The 22,538-nt window shown below is 35.3% G+C and overlaps 1 protein-coding gene and 1 long non-coding RNA gene across 3 annotated transcripts; one reads left to right on the top strand and one right to left on the bottom strand.

The window, feature by feature from the left end:
• The first annotated feature begins 1,144 nt into the window (after positions 1-1,144).
• LOC141378166 (uncharacterized) lies at positions 1,145-4,908 on the top strand. The gene is made up of 2 exons (XR_012392001.1): positions 1,145-1,853; positions 2,024-4,908. It is a non-coding gene; the product is annotated as an uncharacterized lncRNA (long non-coding RNA).
• Positions 2,407-22,331, bottom strand: ice1 (KIAA0947-like (H. sapiens)). 2 transcript variants are annotated; one of them, NM_001034965.3, is given in 22 exon segments: positions 2,418-2,781; positions 5,036-5,134; positions 6,654-6,754; positions 6,880-7,070; positions 7,285-7,445; positions 7,541-7,709; positions 9,702-11,993; positions 13,556-13,956; positions 14,057-14,137; positions 14,240-14,290; positions 14,371-14,407; positions 14,535-14,617; positions 14,972-15,009; positions 15,217-15,293; positions 15,525-15,607; positions 15,758-15,795; positions 15,880-15,956; positions 16,809-16,920; positions 17,782-17,800; positions 18,928-18,962; positions 19,179-19,237; positions 22,100-22,331. In NM_001034965.3, coding segments are annotated over 22 exon segments (4,476 nt in total). In that variant the 5' UTR covers positions 22,190-22,331; the 3' UTR covers positions 2,418-2,599.
• Between the last annotated feature and the right edge of the window lie 207 nt (positions 22,332-22,538).

Below are 22,538 nucleotides of genomic sequence, written 5' to 3'. Positions count from 1 at the left end.
TCAAATATGTTTCTGTTATGCTTAATAGCAGAATGAGAGATTTTTTTTGAGAAATTGTTATAAATTTGACTTTTCTTGAAAGTCAAATTTACATACAATAAGATTATTTAGCCTCTGAAAAAGCTCAGATAATGGTGTCAAGATTTTGGAAGTTCCTGATTGGCTAATTGACAACATTTGAGTTAATTGGAGCTATAACTGTAGAATAGTATTTAGGGAAAACCTCAAACACACTGCTCACTTGTGAAACAACATGGAGGAATCAACAAAAAAGCCAGATTACCATTTGCTAAATTACACTGGAAAAAAATATACAAATTTTTGGAGACATGTCCTGTGGTCTGATGGAACTAAGATCAAAATGTTTGACCATAATGACCAGTGTTACATTTGGAGGAAAAGGGTAAAGCTTACAAGCCTAAGAACACCATCCCAACTGTGAAGTATGAGGGTGACAGGAGCATGTTGTGGTGCTGTTTTGCTGCAGGAGGGACTGGTCCACTTCACAGCATAAGTGGCATCATGAAGAAAGAATATTATGTAGAAATACTGAAGGAACATCTCAAGACTTCAGGCAAATGAAATTAAAACTTGGCCACAAATGAGTCTTACAAACAGACCATGACCCTAAGCATACTGTAAAACTAGTTAACTAGTTGTGCTTTAAGGACAACAGTGTGAAGGTTTTAGAGTGGCCATCACAAAGCCCTGATTTCAATCCTATAGAAGATTTGTGGGTTAAAAAAGCCTGTGTGAGCAAGACAGTCTATAAATCTTCTATAGGATTGAGATCAGGGCTTTGTGATGGCCTGGCAGACAGCCTACAAATCTGACTTACACCAATTCTGTCAGAAGGAATGGGCCAAAATTCTATTGTGAAAAGCTTGTGGAAGGATACACAAAACATTTGCCCATTATACAGTTTTAAAGCAAAGCTAAAAAAAGAACATAGAAATATATATAAACTTTTGACTGCCTAGAAATTAATACAAAATTCACAAAACAAAATTATCTCATTATTCTGGCATTTAGCAAATGTAAAATCATTTTGGTAATCCTAACGGACCTTAAATAGTAAACGTTTAGTATGATTTACCATAAGACTTTTTTTTAAAAATGGTTATGTTCCTTTTTTTAGAGTGTAATTTATTTTTATTTCCATGTGTAAGCTTTGAGTTTCTCTTTATGTTCTTGCTCTAGGTATACAGTAATGGTTACTTTGTATGTAAATGATTGCTTTATTAACACAACTTGTAACCTAATCTAAAGTGAGGACTATTTGTGCTTTGTAAATCCCTTATAAATGACAATTAAAGACAGTTATATTACACGGCACCAATTTTTTTTTAATCATTAAATGATCTCTTGTATTGTAATCAGGAGATTTTTTAATGCACTTACTGGATTTTATTTGGTAGGTGTCAAATAGGAAGTTTATCCTACTTGGTTATGCCTACAAAGTTTTGGTAACACTAGGTCACAATTCACAGTATTAACAAATCATTAACTAGGTATGAACAATAACTAGCTTAATAAACTCCTAATTAGCTGTTTATTAATTGTTAGTAAAGTAGAAGTTGGGTTTAGGTTTTGGGTAGGATTAAAGATGTAAAATAAGATTACACTTTATAACTACTACTGAACAGTTTATATCTTAACAATAGACAGGTAATATGCCAGTAGTTAATAGCATGAATTGTGTCCTAAAGTGTTGCCTAGGTTTTTTTAGCAAATTTTTTGGCATAATCAAGCATTTGTTTTTGCGATAATTCAAAATGAACAAAATGTTGGTGGATGGAAACACCAATTGTGTGTTTGGTGGGCTTACCATAAGGCAAGGGTGTCCAAACTCGGTCCTGGAGGGCCAGCGTCCTGCAGATTTTAGTTCTAACTTGCTTCAACAAACCTGCAAGGATGTTTCTAGAATGGCTAATAAGAGCTTGATTAGTTAGCCCAGGTGTGTCTGATTGGGGTTGGAACTAAACACCGGCCCTCCAGGACCGAGTCTATAACCTGCTACAAGGTTATACAAAATGTTCTTTTATTATTAAAACAGCTGGGTCTGGGTCTCCAATAGGAGATTCAAGTGGCCAACCACTTTAAAAATAAGTCTTTTATTTCAAATGTAGCACCTAATTTATTGCAGTTATACATATTGCAAATCTGTAAAAGACCATATGGATGAGTTGCTTTCTCAGTCACTAGATTTACCTTCTCTGTTATTAACTTGAGGCAAAAGTCTTTACAATCTTTAAAAATTATTCAAGATAAAGCTACACCTGTCTAAAGAGGTGTAACAGATCGATACCAAAGCAGAGAATGCATCAGAATAAATAAAACAAAGCAAACCATTTCCCAACCTCTGTATGTTGATTTTGACGGAAAAGGAAAAACCACACAAAAACATTTAAAGTTCAATACAAAAGTTCTTTATAGTATAAACTTAATACTTTGATCTAATATACACAAATGTACAAGAATGACAAGAATTGCTTATTTTACTGTAACCGATGGGCAGAGATATTCCGCCAGGTCACGGAGTAAAACTAGAGCATAGTCAGGTCTCACGGGTTGTTTATTAAAAATAAAAAATAATAAATTAGGATTTAATCTGACGACAAAGGGACGCAATCTGAGTGATACAGCTGGTCACAGCAGCTGGTACTGACAGTGTGGTTTCACTTCTCCAGGACGCCAAAGCCTCCAGGGCATCTTTGGGGTTGCAGGGAGCCAGGTCATAAATGGCATAGACAGCAGACAATTGCACCTCCTTGGGAACACCTACAAATATATAACAAATAGTGGTATAGTGATTTATGGTTTGGGCAGCATCTTTATATACAATACTTAAAGCAAAGTTCACACAAGAATGAAAATTCTGTCATCATTTATCACCCTTTACATTTGTTCAAACCTTCATGAGTTTCTTTCTTCAGTGGAAGACAAAAGACGTCATGTATAGACTGTTTTCATTATGTGTTACGGTACAGTTCACTATGCTTTTATGGCCATTTCTACTGTCAAAGGTATCTTAAAACGAGCCATACCACTCTTTGGTAACCCTTTGCAAAGTGTTCCTAGCTTAGACTTAAGAGTACCAAAAGGCAGAGCTAGACGCACAGCTGAACGCTATTGGTTTACAGAAAAACGTCACTCGCGCATACACAAGCAGTAGAATGAAAACAAAGAAGCCGCCATTTTTAAAAACACAGCCAAGACATTACATCGTAATGCTATATGCATATAATAACAAGCCATGGTTGACCCAAGCTCAAACAAACCTTGTTGTTGTCTTGAAGTACAGCCACAAAGCCAAAAAGAACAAAATCTGCCGTCTTTCGGATGAGACGTTAAACCGAGGTCCTGACTCTCTGTGGTCATTAAAAATCCCATGGCACTTCTCGTGAAAGAGTAGGGGTGTAACCCCGGTGTCCTGGCCAAAGTCCCTCTATCGGCCCTTACGATCATGGCCTCCCAATCATCCCCTTCCACCGAATTGGCTCTATCACTGTCTCTCCACTCCACCAATAGCTGGTGTGTGGTGAGCGCACTGGCGCCGTTGTCCTGTGGCTGCCGTCGCATCATCCAAGTGGATGCTGCACACCGGTGGTGGTGTGGAGAGACCCCCCCCTCATGATTGTGAAGCGCTTTGGGTGTATGGCCATACACAATAAATGCGCTATATAAATACACATTACATTACATGTCCTCTTTTTGTCTTACGAGGCCGCTAAAAGTGCGAGCGGTTTCACTTTCTCCAGTGAGCTCGCGATTGCGTCTATATTTGAAATAACAAACTTCTTGAGTTGATGATATTGTGCTGGTGAAGATTAAAGATACAGATGAGAGGTTTGCACTGACTGTGGGCTATATGTTGCATTTTGTTTTTGAACCCAAATAAGGACTAAGGGTGCTTTCACACCTGTGAATCGATTTAGTTGTTCCGAAACAGAGATTAAAATTGTTACATTGTTGCTCTTTGCTCTTGGAGCGGTTCACTTTCACACTGCAAAGTTTCTAATCAGACCAAAAGAGCTAAAACAAGTCACGTGCGAGTAAACTCTCCTCACATTGATCAGCGTGTCAGGGTTTGTTTTGCAGCGTCCCTCTCAGCTGTCAGGAGAGGTGGTGGTTTGGTGGTGATTGACAGGGTGCGCGCGCGTGAAGTGTCTGGGGAGAGATGCGGTGGGGAGGGGTGAGAAGGGTGCGCGACGATGCCTATTTGAGGACTGGGAGAGAGACGCGAGATTACCGGGAGATCATCACTCGTTTGCGGGCATATTACATATCCATAAAACACTGCGATATAACCGCGCTCGGATCGGATCGCTTTCTCACTGCAATGGAACCGCTCCAGGGTTCGTTTCAATCGAGCCGAGACCACCTCATTCAAGCGATCTCGGAGCGATTACTTTGGCGCGGAACAGAGCGCGATTGTCCTGTTCACATATGCCAATCGAACCGCGCTAACTGGGCAAACGAGATACGTTCCAAAACAAAAGTGCAGGTGTGAAAGCACCCTAAATGTATGCTGTGTAGTTTTTTCTGTGATTGGTAACATCGGAGACTGTAAGGGTCTGTGTTTGTTTTTTTATGTTGCATTTATTGTTTATTTTTCTAATTGCAGACGTTACAGTAGGCTATTACACACTGCCATTGTTCTGCAGTATAATCAAACCATGTTCATAGGTTAGTAATGAACATTTATACACAAGTATTAAAGCATCTGTTTTGTGAGAAGTGCTTCGAACGTGAACGACCCGTACAACTTCACTGTGAAATTTCCTCAAGTAAAAATGATGTCATCTAAAACTTTCTGTTGTACACCATAACCACTAAAAGGGTACCCTTTAGGCAGTGGGAACGCATATATAATATATTATTTTGTGTGCAACAGAAGAAAGAAAATTTGGAACCACTAGAGGGAGTAAATTTTCATTTTGGGTGAACTATTCCGTTAAAAATTAATAAAAAGAACAAACATAAATCTCTACTCTGCTATAACTGTTATGCTGCATTATTAAATCTTCAATACCTTCAGCAATCCCATGTTTTCCAAAGAGGTTTATAGCTTTAGCAACGTTTTGAACTGATCTGCATAGCATCTGTTTCATTCCCAACTGACCAAGTCGTCCTGGAGAAACAGGGAAATAAAACACAATTGAAATATTGGACTCAACAAAACATTTTTTTTTATATAACATTTTGACCATGAAATACACCACTACTGACAAGATATCGATGCACTCAATGAATTGAAACATTTGGCCAATAAATAATTTATATTATGGATTATTTCCACGGGTGATCCACTTCTGAAGCATAGTGCTGGACAAGACTGGTTAGGGCTAATGCTTTCCACGTGATGTGGTATTTTGCACAGAGCAAAATGGTTTTAAAGAGTTCAAGCTAGGGGAAAGACAGATGTGTAAGAGTTTTCCAGCATGAAAGAGGACTTTTTTGTAAAGGATTTGAAATTTTTGTAAATAGTTTTTCAAAAAGAATAAAGCTATACATCTCAGTTTCCTTGTTTTATTCCATTAAGCTTTGAAATAATATTCATTGTCCACTGTATGAAAATTCTTTCATTATATGTATTTACTGTACTAGGTAGAGCAAAGTAACAAAGTTAAAAGTTAGGCCCGAAAAGGCAAGTGCCCGACAGAATTCAGCCCAAGCTCGACAAGTACATTTAGATTGACTGCTTTTTAAAAGCCCAAACCCATTGACAGCCCAACATTATTCAAATGTATACATGCACACAGCTCTTTTGCCTTTTTTCAAGAATGACTCATTTATATGCGTTTTAACATAATTTATTCATAACAAACAGGCCACTTGGAAGTTGGAACAAAGAAATAAAATAAGTCCTCTGTAACATCGTAACATCTCAGCACTCTACAAAGGCCTAGATACATACACTTAGACTTTAACTTGGCCAACACACCGATAAAAATGAGTCTTTCTTAACAAATGAAATTAAATTAAAGGGTTTTGGCAATAACGAAATTAAGATAAAGCCTCTGTGGGATTTGTTTCGTCACTTCTCTTCATAATCTGGCATTAACGCGACAGTGAAGCTGAATAATAAAAAGATAATGACAGCATTAGCTTGTATACTCTGACTACATTATGCATTTAAGGTTTAATTAATATTTACTTATAATTTAAAAATCCTTTACTCGCTAAGATTGCATACTGTTCTGGCTAATTTAGCATGTTTTTGGGTAAGATAGTTTGTTCATCTTCCACTAGCCAAGAACATCCAATTCATTTTCGATGACAGCGGTTTCAATGTAGTTTGTAGTTGTTTATCACTCTACCGTAATACGCAGTGTATAAGCGACCGCCAAAATATCTTGCCGGCTAGAATGACCATTCTTTTTGAACTGGCTGATAGCATGACCGCCGTCAAAATTCGCTCCTTTTGAACTCTCTGCCATCTTTTGTTTCACCTTTGCAGGGAAGGGTTTTCATGTTGTAACAAATGATTTGATATTTTCTTGTGCTAATCGAAATGCATCACATAACTGTTCATTTACTGTGCAAGCCAAAGCCCAAGCCTGGCCTGACCACGTCTAAAATAATTATATTACTTGTAATTTTCAAAATACTTTCAGCATTATCCATTTCCTGCAAATTCAGAAACTTACCAATCAAACGCAGAACAGCGGCTACAGAAACATCACAGACTGGGGATTGCTGAAGCCTTGATTGTGTCACCCAAGTATTCATGATGGGCCATAATTCTTTTCTATTCAATACAAAAAGAAGACATAATAGGTGTTAATTCATCTATTGTATATATTTTTATCAACACATTAGCAATGCATTGTCCTTCGAATAAAATACCATTCCATATGCAGTAAATAAACATACCCAATGACATAATCATGTGTCCATTTCCACTTCATGTGAGTACACAGGAGATCCAAGGTATATATGTATTCCCATGAAGCTGGGCAAAGATCGTAACCATGGCGATCATGCTTTTGGAAAGACAAATCTTTGTCTTCTTGAAGCGCCTTTAGTGTGCAGTTGATCAACTCATTGATGTTATCAGGAGGGCTCTAGGAAACAATTAAGAAATAACTTGAGTAAATGGAAATATTAACCAACCTTATTATAAACATACATTTAAATGGAATATTATAGCATTGTTCTCTGCTTACTTTTCATTTATGTAATTCTTAAAACATAACTAACAGGGTCAGGCAGGACTAATTATTGGCAATGAAATGAATTAAATGTTAACCTAGAAAAAGAACAGGCCATGAAGCATACCTTTTCCCAATGAAGATATTTAGTAAGGCAATCCAAAATCCCTTCTTCCGATTTAAGCTTGGCCACTGTATGAATGGCTTTGCACAAGAAGGTCTCGTAGAAAAACACATTTGGCCATGTTGTGATCATGAACAAGATTAGCTTGGAGGCATCTGGATAATCTGTGCAAGGAATTTAAAATTACTCAGTCAATAAGGACACCATCTTAGCATCTTAAGTATACTTGAGAAAACGAAAACTTTTGCAATAAACTCACCCTCTTTGAGAATGTTGTATGCAAAGGCATGAGCTTTCTGATAGTCCCCTATCTGGCGACATATCCCAGTGTAAACTCTACACAGAGCTTGAACATGTTGACAACTCAGAATACTCCTCTCGGTTTTTAGTTTAGTCAAGATGGCAAACATGAGCTTTTCTGCTAAAGACTGAAAAAAAAAAAAGTAAATAAATAAATAAAAATCTAAAATGTGTGCAATGTCCTCAAAGAACAAACAAGTAAACGAATAACAACGTAAAGGCACAATAGGTAAGATTGAGTCATTGAAATATCCATAAACCACTACAGCATTTGGTCACACTTTACAATAAGGTTTAATAGTTAATGTTAATTAATGCATTTACTAACATGAACAAACAATGAACAATACATTTACTACTGTATTTGTTTATGTTAGTTAACGTTAATTAATGAAAATACAGTTGTTCATTGTTAGTTCATGTTAACTCATGGTGCATTAACTAATGTTAACAAGCATGGACTTGGATGTTAATAATGCATTAGTAAATGTTCAATTATGATTAATATACGCTGTGCATGTGTTGTTCATGATTAGTTCATGTTAGTAAATGCATTAACTAATGAACCTTATTGTAAAGTGTTACCCAGCAGTTTATTTGACTTGTGCTTTCCCAAATGTATAAAAAAAAGTTAAACTCCCGAGAAATAAGCCGTTTTATCTAGTCACATGGACCATGTCCTGTGTTGTCGTACTAATGATGTCATAGACCCTCAATTTCCAGTTTGGTTTTATAGAAAACAGGGAAACACCAAAGACAATTTAACATTTTGTGCATTAAATTAGACTGCACAGAGCAGCATTATAACAAAACCTAAAATATATTTAGTATGGTAAAACAGTGGTGCTTCTTTGCCAAGTGATCATGACTGGAAGCAGTCAACAGTGGCATAATAAAAGCTCAGCTGCTTCTGTGCCATGTAATGCACATCTTTCATTGCAAATGCTTCAGCGGTGTCATTTCGTTTTGATGGCTTTCAGCCTTACTTTGCATCTTACTACAGTAGTTCCTTATTATTTGCGGGAGTTCAGCTGCCTTTCCACTGTACAATGTGAGAGAAGCTGGATTTTTGCGGTGTCCAAATTAAAGGAGTGCAAAAGCAAGAGCTCCTTGTGTCATCATGGTTAAATAAACGGATAACAGAAACTTATCTTAGATTGCAAAAAAGTTTTGGAGGGAATGTGGAGACGAGACAAAAAAGTAATAAAATTTTATTACTCATTAATGAATAAAAATCTTTTTTTTAATATAGACTTTTTTTCTGATTTAAAAAAACAAAACAAAATAAACGCTTTTTCTCATCTCGCACTTTTGGACCCGCTGGTCCTGGACAACACTGGAATACATCACATCCAGTTGGCCGGTCGCATATGGTCTAGTCACAGGAGTTAAAATATTTTAACAGATCCGCAGCTCAAATCAGATCCGAATTTTTCACATATGGAGATGATCAGAACTCTCTGACTACATTCCATTGGAAATGAATGACTTCCGGTCTGTCGCTTGTCGTGTGCAGTGGAAAGGTGGCTTTACATTCTAAAAATAACCCGCAATTAGCAAAATCTGCAAAGTAGTCAGCTTTATTTTTTAAAATAAATATTACAGTTGTTATAAGGCTGTTAAACCCATCACTGCACACTTTAAAACACTTTTCTCAGACAGTCATTACAATTTTCACACTTTTCTATCTTGTTTAAACTCTTTAAAGTTCAAACTTTTGTAGAAAAAAAGTCAATATTATAGAATAAAACCAAAGATCAAAACCTGTTGTCAGGCACAAACATTCAATGCTGTGGGCAAAAGGTTCATAAAGCTTTTTAGCATCTGAGTGAATTGTGTTATAGCGAAGGACCACTATACCATAATAATAAGTACTGAATTATTTAGCTCATTCATGAAAATGACTTCTACAGTGTACCATGGGATATAATGAAGATGACAAACCCCATGATTACAAATGCAGTCGTGCCTCTAGTGGTGAAATATATATATATATATATATATATATATATATATATATATATATATATATATATATATATATATATATATATATATATTGTGTCTTTAAAAACAACAATACATAAAAATTAAATCTGAATAGTGCAAGGTGAACATACCTGATTTACACAAAAATCAGCAATTACAGCTTTTTCTGCATCAATCAAAATTGGAACCTGAGATATTCTCCCAAGGTGTATATGACTCTTGACAACTGGAAAAACATCAAAACAGGCCATTCCAAGTTTGTCCAGCGCATCTGAGATCTGACGATTTTCATCATTTGGCTTGTCTGGCCCCTTCTCAGTCATCTGTTCTTTTTGATTACTCGGCAGTCCTTGATGTAATTGAGTAGATTTTGTTTCAATAACCGTTTGATTTCCTGTCACTTGTTCTGCTGGAGAATCAGCACCAGCATGAGCAGGTAAATAGTTGTCGAGTTTGAGTCTTTTAGCGCTCTTTGGCAAAAGCATGTTCACACCTGTCCTTTTTGGCTTCTGTTCTGTTTTGGTGAAAGCAGTAGATGCAGAACTAATCATTTTATTTCCTGATATCTGGTTAACAGATGAAGGGGAGGTACCATTCTCATTTGCAGCTTGGTTTAGGTTAACATTACCACGGAGAATGTTTAAAGTGCGAGCTCGTGCAGAGAGTTCAGGATACATAGTATCCAACATTTGCATTGAATTTTCCTGAGAAGCAGAGGGAGGGGAGGAAGATAATGCAGATGATGGAAGCCTTCCTGGGACTGGAACAGCATGTTTTGGAGTAGCTGATCCAAACTGTAGTGGTGATGAAGGAACTCCACAAGATGACGATGGAGTTGACGGGCCTATTTCTGAGGCATCTGAAAGAGTTGAATCAACAACAGGCAAGGGCAGAATCGTATCAGGAGATGTCTGTCCATCTGAGGACAAACTTGATGCTGAAGTAGGCTTTAAAGGTGTGTGATGTCTTCCAAATCTTGGAGGAGTACTAGTAAGTGGCATAACAACTGGGGGTAGGGGTGGACCCATCTCTGTTCGAACTTTTTTAAGAGATAAAAATTTTGTTGGTGTAATATGAATTTTGCTATTGGAATTTGGAACAACAGAAACATTGGCGTCCTTTTCATAGGTAGAATTTTCTGGATTCAAAGTACCTTGACATGGTGTACTGGTATCCTCAAGACAATCAAGTACAGAATCTTCCAATGCTTCCTTATGTTTATCACTGGCCAAATTTGAGGCATTTTGGCTTTGGGAAACAGGTGACATCTCATCTGCCTCCTGATTAAATGTATTGTTCACTTGCATAGTTTTTCTTGGGCTTTCTGAAGAATTTTCTTTACACGTTTCGCCACTTTCTTGCTGATTGGCACTTCTTTCTTGCTCAGAATTTATAACTACTAATGGACGTTCAGCATTAGACTGTGTTTTGCTCTCAGAAAGAAATTCCTGAGGCTCATCTTTGGACATTTGCTTTGCAGTGGAACATTGCTCAAATTCAGATAAATTCTCCAACTTTTTTGGGTGAGCCCTTCCTTCAGACCATGCCTGATCACTAACCTCTCCCATCAAACCAAAGATTCCTTCATCTTTTGATGACAATTCATCGCTTGAAGTCTTTGAAGAACAGAGATCTCCATTTTCTCGCACATCCAAACTTTTCTTACATTTTATAGTCACTGAACTAATATCCTCAGATATATCTTCAGATTGAACAGCCTTGTCAGGCAGTCTGTTCTGAACATCTTGTGTTGATGAATCTTGTGCTGAATTAATTTCTAGTGATACGGAGATCTTTGACTCCTTATTCTCAATATTCTTTGACTTAAGACAGTTCATGTCACCCATCGAATTCCTCTTGACATTAGATGCGACAGAAACAATGGGTTGTTCCTGAGTTTTGCACTCTGAAAATTCACTAGAACTGGTGTCCACAATTTTAGATTCATTCCACTGACAAGGATCAGAGTTTTCCAACATGTTTGTAAATTTATCAGTGACTTTTGCATCTTCCAAATGTGCCTTTTCACCATTTTCATTCTTCAGTGGAAGCTCTCCCGCAGTACCTGTGTCACCATTTACTAAGGAAATTTCCACACTTTTTTCTGGAGCCAACTTTGCATGGTCACTTAGACTGTCGGCTACACAGCCAAGTGTTACTTCACACATATCCTCTGCCTCCACGTTTTGGCTCTCAGATGTTTTTTCAGAGTCTAAATTATCAACAGATACAGTTGATCTTGTAAGAGTGTCTGGACACAACAGAGAACATGTGCCCTCCTCTTCTTTCAGCAATGACTTCTTATCCCCAATATCTGAAAGTTCCAATTCTTCATGTAAGCTTGCCAGTGTTTTTGATTTTTCATTACTTGATTCATTTTCCTGTTGAGTATCAGACATTGGTTTGTTGTCATTCACATTGACCTGAAAGAACAAATTTAAACTAGATTACATGCATTCAAATTACATTCACTTGTTAGTGTTTAAATTAGCATAAAGCATAGCATAACTGATACCACTACATTAAGGATGACATACATTCAGTTATTCCAGTGAGTTACAACACTTTTGTAGTTGTGTTGTAAATTTATACAGAACAAATTCTTGGAATAGAGAATAAGTCTATTGTAGCTTTATATACAGTAAAATTTTGTCCCCATCATGTATATTTAATGCTCACTTAACATATCTACAATGACAAAGATTCAGAATGATTTGGTACAGGTTATCTGGTTAAGCGCAAGCAAAGTGAAAAATTAATCATTGAAATAAATTCAAACTTAAGCTGATGTATTTTAATTAGGGCTGGGTGATCAATCAAATTGAAATCACAAACATAAAGCTGCCATTGTTGTGCACATCTTCTTAAGAAAGCACTGAGTGTGATTTGTTGTAAATCTCCTCCAAAGGCCAAAGGGTGCTGTCATAAAAACTCACAAACCTGTTTAAATACACATGAAGAATCCCAGAAAATACCAAGGGGAAAACAGCATTTGCTGAATAAACATAAATATTGATTTATCTTACAGGATTTATTTAAAACATTTGACTGTAGATATGAGGCGAGATGTAGTTCATTGACAAGTGATGCAAGCAGCTGTCATTATCGCAGAACTATTATCAATGTCATTGTAGATTGACTAAAGTAATTTATTAATTTTTTTACTTTTTATTTAAGATTTTTCTATATATTTATTTTGCAGAACAACCCCTTCCCCCAAAATTTTACCCCCTACACACGAGGGGATACCTAAAAAAAATAAATAATGAAAAATAAATAATGAAATTATAATAATAATAAAAAATAAAGAAGAAATAAAAAATAATAATAATACTAAAAAATTTAAATAAAAGGTATTGCCATCATAATTACTTTCCAGGGGATACTTCTGTACATCAAGTTACATTGTATTGCATAGTAGTTACATCAAATAACAGTCATGTTAAGGTGAGGTTAAGCAATCTCTAAATATACATATCCAAATATGTCGTAATACTTTTCCACCTCCTTAGAAAAATATCAGTTTTCATCTGTAGACATGCAGTCATTTTTTTCCATTATATAGACCTGTTTAAGTCTCTGAATCCACTGAGACACTTTTGGAGAACTTTCTTCCATCCAATGTACTATTATCATCATCACATGTTTTTTGCAACCAGTAATAATATCCTTAGGACAAATCTTGCTTCCTTATCAAACATCTCTTTGGGCAGTGCTTGACTAAAGTAAATTTGAACCCATTTTTTTTGCGTAGCTTATCAGTGTACTACAACCGTGGTAAACTGTTCTATCAAAAGTCATGTGCTTGAGGATTACTAGAACCGGCTTTACTAACAAAATGCACATTAAAATCGCCTTGATTCAAATCACCCAGCCCTAATTTTACATATGCAAGGTAAAAGAATTCTCAAATCATATTTCAAAACTAACTGTCCCTAATTAAACCTCAAATTACAAAGTTATTGAAAGGTAAATGTTCACTTACCAGCTCTAAAGAGGGGCTATGCACGGGTGATAAAACTGGGGGCATAGGTTTGAACCACTCTTTAAGTGCCAGCAAATCCATACAGTAATCTCCATGTAGCAGGCCTTCACAAGTCATTTCTTTTGAATCATCAGTCAAAGTGTCCACTTGTTCAAGTACATCTGAACTTACTTTCCTCTTTCTACTTTGTGTATTGAACTGTTGGACATTATTCTGCTTTTTGAGTTTCTGAGGCGATTCCTTAGGCCTACTGACTCTGGGGGGTGTTTTGGGCATGGAAAGTATTGAAGATTGAGTTTCTGGACTGGCTTTCCCAGGAGATGGATGAAAAATATGTCTTTCCGAAGGACCGTTTAGTCGTGGCTGAGAAGGTATTCGTTTCAAGTGTGTGGTCTCTTCTCCTGCAAGTAAAAATGCTATGTTAATATCAAAATTTAGATTGGACGCTTGATAACTATTGCTATCCAGAAAGAAAGATTTAGTTCAAAGAAGAATGATTACCAGTGAGAAACAGTTTCTCTTGCGTTTTATTTGATGTTTCTACGCAATGCCAGAGCTCTTCCAGCAACATTCTTACTTTGTCTGAAAAGGAAACGATTAATGATGAAGCCATCCAGCTATTTTAAGTTAAAATTCAGATTCACTGGATCATGGGAAGTGTAAATGTTTAAAAGCAAAGCATACCTTTGTCTATTGTTGGCTCAGAATCTGTCTGAGAAGACATGCTCCTTTTTTCTAAGATAAAAATAATTTTGCTTAATGACTGAAAACTAATAATAAACAATTTAGGATAAGAAGGAATGATAAATATATACCTTTATTAAACTCCTTCTGAAGTTTGTTGAGATTTTGCTGCAAAAGAAAAGGAATGAAAAAGAAAATGGAAATATGAAAATACCAAAAACACTAACTAAATGAGTACGGTTTGTTACTTTGCATTTCACTAGACTAGATCATATGTATTAAGCAAAATAATAACCTGTGTTGTGAACAGCATTTCTTCAAGTCTTCTCTTCTCATTAATCAGAGCACCAACTTCTTTGTCCTGTTGACATTTTAGCTCTGTAAAAAATTATGAAATCAATTTAGATTTCATACCCAAACTATGTAGGGAATAAAACTGATCATACAGTACATATTTAAATAGGTTAAGACTAAAATATTGGTCATACTCTATTTTAAAGTACAATTCACACTTAAACCAAGTATGACTTTTAACTCAAACTAATTAGCTTTTTTTAAACAGTTAAGTTAGTAATTAGGTGTAGGTATGGGGTACAATTAGAAAAGTAGAATAACATCAAGCAGAATATGTACTTTATAAGTACAAAAAACAGCAAATATCTAATAGGAAGGTGATAAACCCCTAGTTAACAGTGAGAATTTGTAGTAACAGAGTAGAATCTAAAGTAACACCTTTCAACACCAAAAGTTCGTTTTCAAGGTTTCCTTTCCTGAAAGAAAAACACAATACATGTACATTTTACTCTCAATTCTGCCATGTCCAATTAAACAATCACAAAAAATATGTACTACATGGTCAACAGATTATTAAAAAGCTGAAGCATTTGTGAAGAATTTGCAAAGAGGTATAAGTCACTGCTTGGAAAGACAATGGAATACAGAATATGAAAGCAACATCTGGCATGAAATGGACTTACAAAATCAGGGTTTTGGCATTCTCCAACTTCAGACTCTCATGTTCCTCAGAAGTCTGATGATATTTTCTGAGGGAATCCTTTGAAATCAACAAATACACATTTGAAACATATGCAAGGATTTAAACAAAGTAAATATTAAAATAAGTGAGGCCAAAGACAAATGGTACATTAACCCTGCTATTTTAGACCCAATATATGATGGTACTGATACATTACCATACAAAAAACATTAAACTAATTTAAAAAAAAAAGCATTTGTTTTTTTACTGACCAACGTTTTTAATAATACAAGAAAATAAAAAACTAACCTGCATTTTCTGTAGATCCTCCTCTAGTAATTGCTTTCCATTTTTGAGCTTCTCATTCTCCAGATCTTGTCCTTTTAAGGTGTCTAAAAACACAATAAAATTACACCAAAAATATTATTTAAAAATCAGTGATGTTACAAATCATGTTTACATCAAAAAAGAGCTGGATTTAATTGTTTGTATTTGTATAATATGATTCAGTTCTATCCTAATACAAATTGTATTGTATGTACCTTCAGCTTTTCTTAAGGATTCTTCAAGTTTTTCTTTTCTGGGAAGAGAAAAATAAAAACTGTGAGTAAAGGACAAGCACATGATCATCTAATTCAGTGATCCAAAAACAGATTGGTCTTACAGAATAATTATCTGAGCATTTTCCTCTTTTAGTCTGTCCACATCTTCACATCTCTGCTGATTCAATTCCAATTCAGCCTGTTAAGTTAAAAACAAAAAGATTAATGAAAAATTTACATGCACATATTAACAGTCCCACCAGCTCTACAATCCTTAAATGCATCCTTACTGTACAGTACTTTATATACTATAACTGAATATACTATAATTGAATGCAGACGTGCAGTCTCAATTTCCCACACGAGTAAAGGTATGTCTGGTCTTAGAACAGTGCTTGTGCTTCTTAGATACGGAACTGCCAATTTTTCTATTCTAGTTCAAATCAATTTGAAATTGTAGGTGACCATACCCTTTAATTGTAACTTTTTTTTATTACATTAGATGAATATATTTTGTTGACAAAATTACAATGATTCTGACAGATTATAACGATGATTCAATTTGGTCACTTAAAACAGCCTAAACTGGAGCTTTTTACTTTCAATGTTTCATGAGCTGTTACCTGAATTACAACTGCATTAATACAATTGTTATTAATTGTTTTAAAAAACACTAACAACAACAACACAAATCAGAGACCAAGGTCACAAAATGTTGTGGAAAAAACAAACATAACATTTCGTCATGATATTTCTAGGAAACTTGGAAAAACAAACAAAAAAAACAACAACACAAACATCAGTTTAGGTTTAATATAGCTAACTACAGTTAAAGCAGAAGATTTTTTAGGGTTATCACTGACACGTCATAACCAAAAACATAATTACAAATTAATAATCACTATCAGCAATAATTTTAAATCATGACAACTAAGAGGGATTTCTTATTTTGTTCTAAAGTTGGTATTGAGAAAAAGCAATAGCTGAGCAATAGCTCTCATTACTGACATTTGGGGATTGTTATGGTAAGACTTTGTGTGTAAAAACAAACCTTAGTATTCTCCAGCTCTGTCTTCATCTGTTCATACTTCACAGTCTGTTTTTCCAAAGGTTCAAGTTTCAGCAGCACCTCATCTAGCTGTCTGTGCAGTGTGCTGCTCTCTCTGTGAAAAACAAATCAAGTTTTGCAAGCACTCCACAACACAGTCAACAAACTTGACATGACAAAGATTTTTTCGTTTTCCCAAATAAAGTTTTTCTACTCATTTTCAACCTTCTAAAATATCAGTGCACAACAAACAACTGTGGATTGTATTGCTACTGATTTGTAGGAACTGAAAGTAAATGACCTTGTACAGCTGCATTTTGGCTTTCATTTACTTCATTTGCAACATAAGTATAATATCTTTGCAAAAGGTTCAACATCACTAAAGTGTTCAACATTAAGAAAAAACTATTTAATCCAAGTCTTCAGAACAGGGTTATTATTGCATGCCACATCAGCATGTTTAAGCTTTCAACAATGTTTACAATAATACGTCTGTGCATATACATTAGATTATTCAGTACCAAATCCAAAACTGAAACTAATCAAACAAACTTAAGATCACAGTCCACACATTTTTACACTCATATTAATATGACAGGGAATATGACAACCATTTTGCTTAAATGCACCAACATGTTTTGCCTTTATTTACTGCAAAATGAATAAAAAAAAAAAATTCAATTTTTAAAAGAGATGTATTTGATTATGCGGAGCACTGTATATGGACTTGCTTAAGATTAAAGAAATCTTTTTGCTCTGTAGATGCACAAAGTTTTTACTGGACTGGAATAACAAACAATAAACAATGACAGATTATTTCATTTGGGGGAAACCAACTCTTTAAGGGTTTGCCAATCAGACTTTTCGATAACAGGCGAAGTTGTAACTTTCTTTAATAAGCATCAGCTACTTACACTGATGTCATCTAACTATATATATTAAACAAGGTGTTATGTAATTGAAAACAAGGTCTTACCTTTGTGATTTCTGCAGCTGTGACTTTTTGTCAAGAAAAACAAAAATTGATTCATAGCAAATGTTCACAGTATACTTCTGTCTGTGAGGAACTCTGCACAGTTATCAGTACCTGAGGTGATCAGAAACTATGTTTACGTGGACATCAGTAATCAAACTATTTGCTTTAATCTAGTTAAGATAATAAGACTAAGGTGTTTACATGAGTTGCTTTTTCAATGTTCAATGCCATTTTACATGTTATAGCACATAATTTGATTAATATAATTGCGTCACCGCGCTATCCGCATTTCCTCCGGAGTTTTATGCAATTACGGGTGTTTCATTTTTAATTTGTCAACTTTAACTGCAGTTTAGCACTTTCACTTTCATTCACGAACATTTCATGCATGCTCTCGCGTGTTTAAACTATCCTGTTGCAAAACGCGGCAAAAAGTCCTACATGATGGTAATAATTCAATTAAGGTGTTTATATGCCTGTACTGCACTTCAATAAAGCAACTAAATTCGGCATACTGCACATGTCTTAATTTGATTTTTCTTTAGTTCGGTTATGATCTTAATCTGATTAATCAAAAATTGCTGTTTACATGATTAACTCTTAATCAGAGTAGTGTCTTAATCGCAATAATATCGAATTATTGGTGTCCATGTAATCGTGTCAGTTATGCTGTTGTACATCACACAAACAGAAGCCATTTCTAAAATACAAACTTCCGGATGTTAGGACAAAAACTGGAAAAAAAAAAAACAAAAAAAAACGCTGCAACACATCACATGTAGTTAGGACAGGGTGTTAGAATAAATCAGAAAGTATCAAATTAGATTTATTGAATTGTTTATCTATCCTTGATAGTTCATACTGTGTGATTGTTACTCGCGCAAACAAGCACCTATTTACCTGTGATTTCAGGCAGTTGTCGGCAATTTATCAAAACCTGTCGGCGAGTCAAAATCGGGGCTAAAATCATGCAGTCTGAACTCGGCATTAGTGTGGTCATGCTGATATTCAACAACTTCAAAAACTTGGATAACATGTTGCTACAATGCTTAGAAAACATGCTCAGTCTATAATATATTAATCTGTAAAACAAAAGACAGCATGACAGAGGAACATTTTTCATCTACATAGCTTTAAAAAGGATATCATCACACTTCTCTTTGTATTCACTCAAGATATGGCTGAAATAAAAAAGGTGATGAACACTGTTAAAGTTCAAATTGTCAACAAATAAAACAGAATTCTGAGCATGGAACAGGTAAAGGTCTGTCTAAATGTGTAAAATTAAATTGGTCAAAACCAAAATAGCACAGATGACTGTCAAATTATATTGTGACATTAACATCTTCAAATGATACATAAAATAAAAAACAAATAGCCATAAATTAACCACTTACTCTGTGTCGACAATCTTCTGCTTAAGAGTCAACAACGCAGCCACATATTCATCTAAGCTCTGCAAAACATAGATGTAGCATTAGCTTAACTTGTAATCAACAGCCAGCCTTGTTGATTGCATTGTTGATTAAGACAATTCATCAAACTAAACACATCACACACGTAACAACAACTACCTAAATGAATGACATATTATGGCTGCACAATATATCATTTCGAAAGTCACATCTCAGAATCTGCAGTGCTGAGATGGGATATAGTTGACCAAGGACCACAGTTCTGAACATTGTGAAGTTACAGCAAAATTTAACCATAATAGAGTATTTTTTTCATTTGCTTGTGTTTTAATACCTGTGATTGTGACTGACTTTGCAGCAGTAGCAAATATTTGTTGTATTTCATTTGTACACAATAAAGACTAGACAGTGTTGGTTATTTGAGCAATTCCAGCGTTATAGATGTGAAATTTGCAGTAGAAATCCAAAACATAAATTCACATAGAAAGTAAATGGTAACATAAAAATCTTTTTATATTTTCCAGAACAACTAACCACAAAGTTAAGGGATCAGAAAATTGTTAATCTGTAAACGTATTTGTACTTTAAATGGAGGAAAATAAGCATGTGACCAAAAATACCATGTGACCAAAGTATACAACATGCTTTGTAGAAATTCTGTGAATTAACTGCACAACCCAAAGAAAATAATGCTAATCAAAAGGATAAGAGCTGACTCTCTATAGAACAAATATGAGTGATTTTATTTGATATTTTTGCATTTATGAGGTAAAAGCTTCGCTATGGATGTGACATCCGTTCTGTTATGGATGTGACCGATGTGAAACTGTCATTCGTGTGACTTTGGTAAATCAAATATTATTGCTTAAAAGCATTGGCGGAGACATTTTCGAACATTTCTAAAGTACTTTATAATACTTGCTTAAACAAAAAAATGAAGAAATGGTTTCGGTATTTTGGTGAAAACTTAAATTGTTTCATGACAAGGTTGACATTTGCATGGAATTGCTCATTTACATCTGATTATTACATTTCTGTACCTGAACACAGTTAAACTCTCCAGTTTCCACCAAACCAAATCATGCATTTAATTAGCATCTTTGCCTCTCTCTCACTCTCTCTCTCTCTCTCTCTCTCGCTCTCTCTATATATATATATATATATATATATATATATATATATATATTAAGGGTGTCACGATCCTCCAAATCCTCGATTCGATAACATTTTTGATTCTAAAGGCACGATTCGATTCTCGATTATGAATAATAAATTAATTAATGACCAATTAATTATTTGTAGCCTACCGTTTAAACTACCTGACCTGCATGGTCTTTGTTTTACCCATAAACAAATCATACAGTAAATGAATAAAGGCAAGTTACACACATAATTACCACCTGTCAATCACTTTTTCTGCGGGACTCGTGAATAGGCAGTGATCTGTGTCGTTATAATGGCGTCGGTAAAAAAGACGCACAACCAACAGGAACCAGCCAACAGTATCTGAGGTGTTCGCTTAAATGACTAAGTACAAGTGAGTGAAAGATTGAAGCAGTTCTCTGACTGCCTGGACCTGCTGTCTCGAGCGCATGGCTGTGTGTGCGTCTGTGTCTGTGTGGTCACGTGATGTCCATTTTTAGAGGTAGAGAGGAAGGAGGGCTGCTCAGAAATGCTACACGCCACTGTGGATGTCAAATCGTTGTCGTTCTAAAATGCCGTTTAAAAACAAACACAGTGTAAACAGGGCCTGAGTGTGTACTTTTCACGAGCGGATTTGCAATGGGGGCGGGCGGAGGATCACGATGCCGGTGTTGTCTATCGGACGAACCGTACGTAATACGTACATAGCAGAGCTTGCAAAACTGTGTTTTATTGTCGACAACACGAACGTTGTCAACATAACTCACTGGAAATCCAAAATGCTTAAACACCGGCGTCTTTATTGAAAGAGGAGAGGGTTTAAGTTCTGTCGACGGGTCTCCTGCTCCTGCAGTTTAACAAGCACTTCAACAAGCCTGTTTTTTCCCTCTTGGCAAGCCAAGATGACGTGACATGGGGGCGTGGCAGCATCGACGATTCTATTTTTTGATTCGATAATCGAAATTGAGCATAAATTTCGATAAATTTCGATTAAAAATCAAAATCGTGACACCCCTAATATATATATATATATATATATATATATATATATATATATATATATATATATATATATATATATATATAATCATCCCAATCAGTTTAAATATGTACTGCTATTCAAGTCTGGCGAAATTATATATTGAGGTAAAGTTGGTTTTATATTCACACATTCGTTCTGTGACAACTTGTGACACGCTTCCTATATTGTTTACCATGGAACTTTGAATATTCGGTCTGAAATAACCTGCAAGTGTGACGTGAAAGTAACATTAACACTGTTTATTTGACTGTGAACAATGTTATACTTTGATAGTCGTTGTCTGCTAATATGATTTCGCTATTAAGAGTTTGCAAATAATACTTGTATGATATTATATTTTTAAGGAGAAAGTCCAAATATGTGAATATAAAACCAACTTTATCTCTATATCCATATCGCAGAATAACAAAACATTGCAATGACAGTTTTTTCTTCAACATCACGCAGTCCTATTAAGAACAAACATTAATCAATCATTACTCCTTAACTGGTAATCTTGTTTGGATTTGACTATTATTAAATATATAGATATTATAGTAAACATTACACATCGATCCACTCAATCACCATATATATTAATGCTAACCAAACAGATGCTTCATTAACATTATACACTTTGATTCGCACATGTTAATTATCAGTAGAGTAACTAAATAAGTACAATAAGAAAACAGAACAAGTGCAAAGCGTGAACTTAGAAAACAAACTAGATTAAAACCTGATTTAAAACAGTGCAGTTTTGACAGGTGCCAGAAGTTGCTTCAGAGGCGATTCCTCTGGCGTTGGATTGGTTCTCTCCTGGCATCATGGTAAAAACTCAAAATCACCAGCGCAATCGCACATGCAGCTTGATATTTATAAAAACGTCCAACCAAAACATGCCCATCTGAACTTTGCTAATACAAACGTTCCGCAGCACGTTCAATGAGGACCCCTGTAGAAAAGCCCCCAGCCGCCCGATGTAGACGCCGGATTATAAAGTGGTGTTTATTAGTAAATCTTTATAATTTGTCGTGCGGTGATATTTTTAGCAACATTAAGACATTTATGAAGCAAAGCGTTATCTTCTTAGCAAGAATCTAACGTGGTACGTTGCATATAACAGTAGAATAGAATCTAGGCATATTATGGGGTGGACCAGTGTTCCTCACGCGTCC

Source organism: Danio rerio, chromosome 16 (assembly GCF_049306965.1).
Source record: "Danio rerio strain Tuebingen ecotype United States chromosome 16, GRCz12tu, whole genome shotgun sequence".
NCBI classification, from domain to species: Eukaryota; Metazoa; Chordata; class Actinopteri; order Cypriniformes; family Danionidae; genus Danio; species Danio rerio.
Note: the sequence above shows the minus strand (reverse complement) of the source record. Positions and strands in the feature narration are given on the sequence as shown.

What these genes read in the sequence shown, in the direction of transcription:
- ice1 (XM_073924636.1), bottom strand. Translation starts at nt 22,189, where the DNA reads ATGATGCCAGGAGAGAACCAATCCAACGCCAGAGGAATCGCCTCTGAA. An exon ending in GATATCCTTTTTAAAGCTAT is followed by an intron (nt 16,921 to 18,908) that starts GTAGATGAAAAA and finishes TGTTTTTCACAG; the next exon opens with AGAGAGCAGCACACTGCACA. An exon ending in AAAACATGGGATTGCTGAAG is followed by an intron (nt 2,782 to 5,035) that starts GTATTGAAGATT and finishes ATATATTTGTAG; the next exon opens with GTGTTCCCAAGGAGGTGCAA.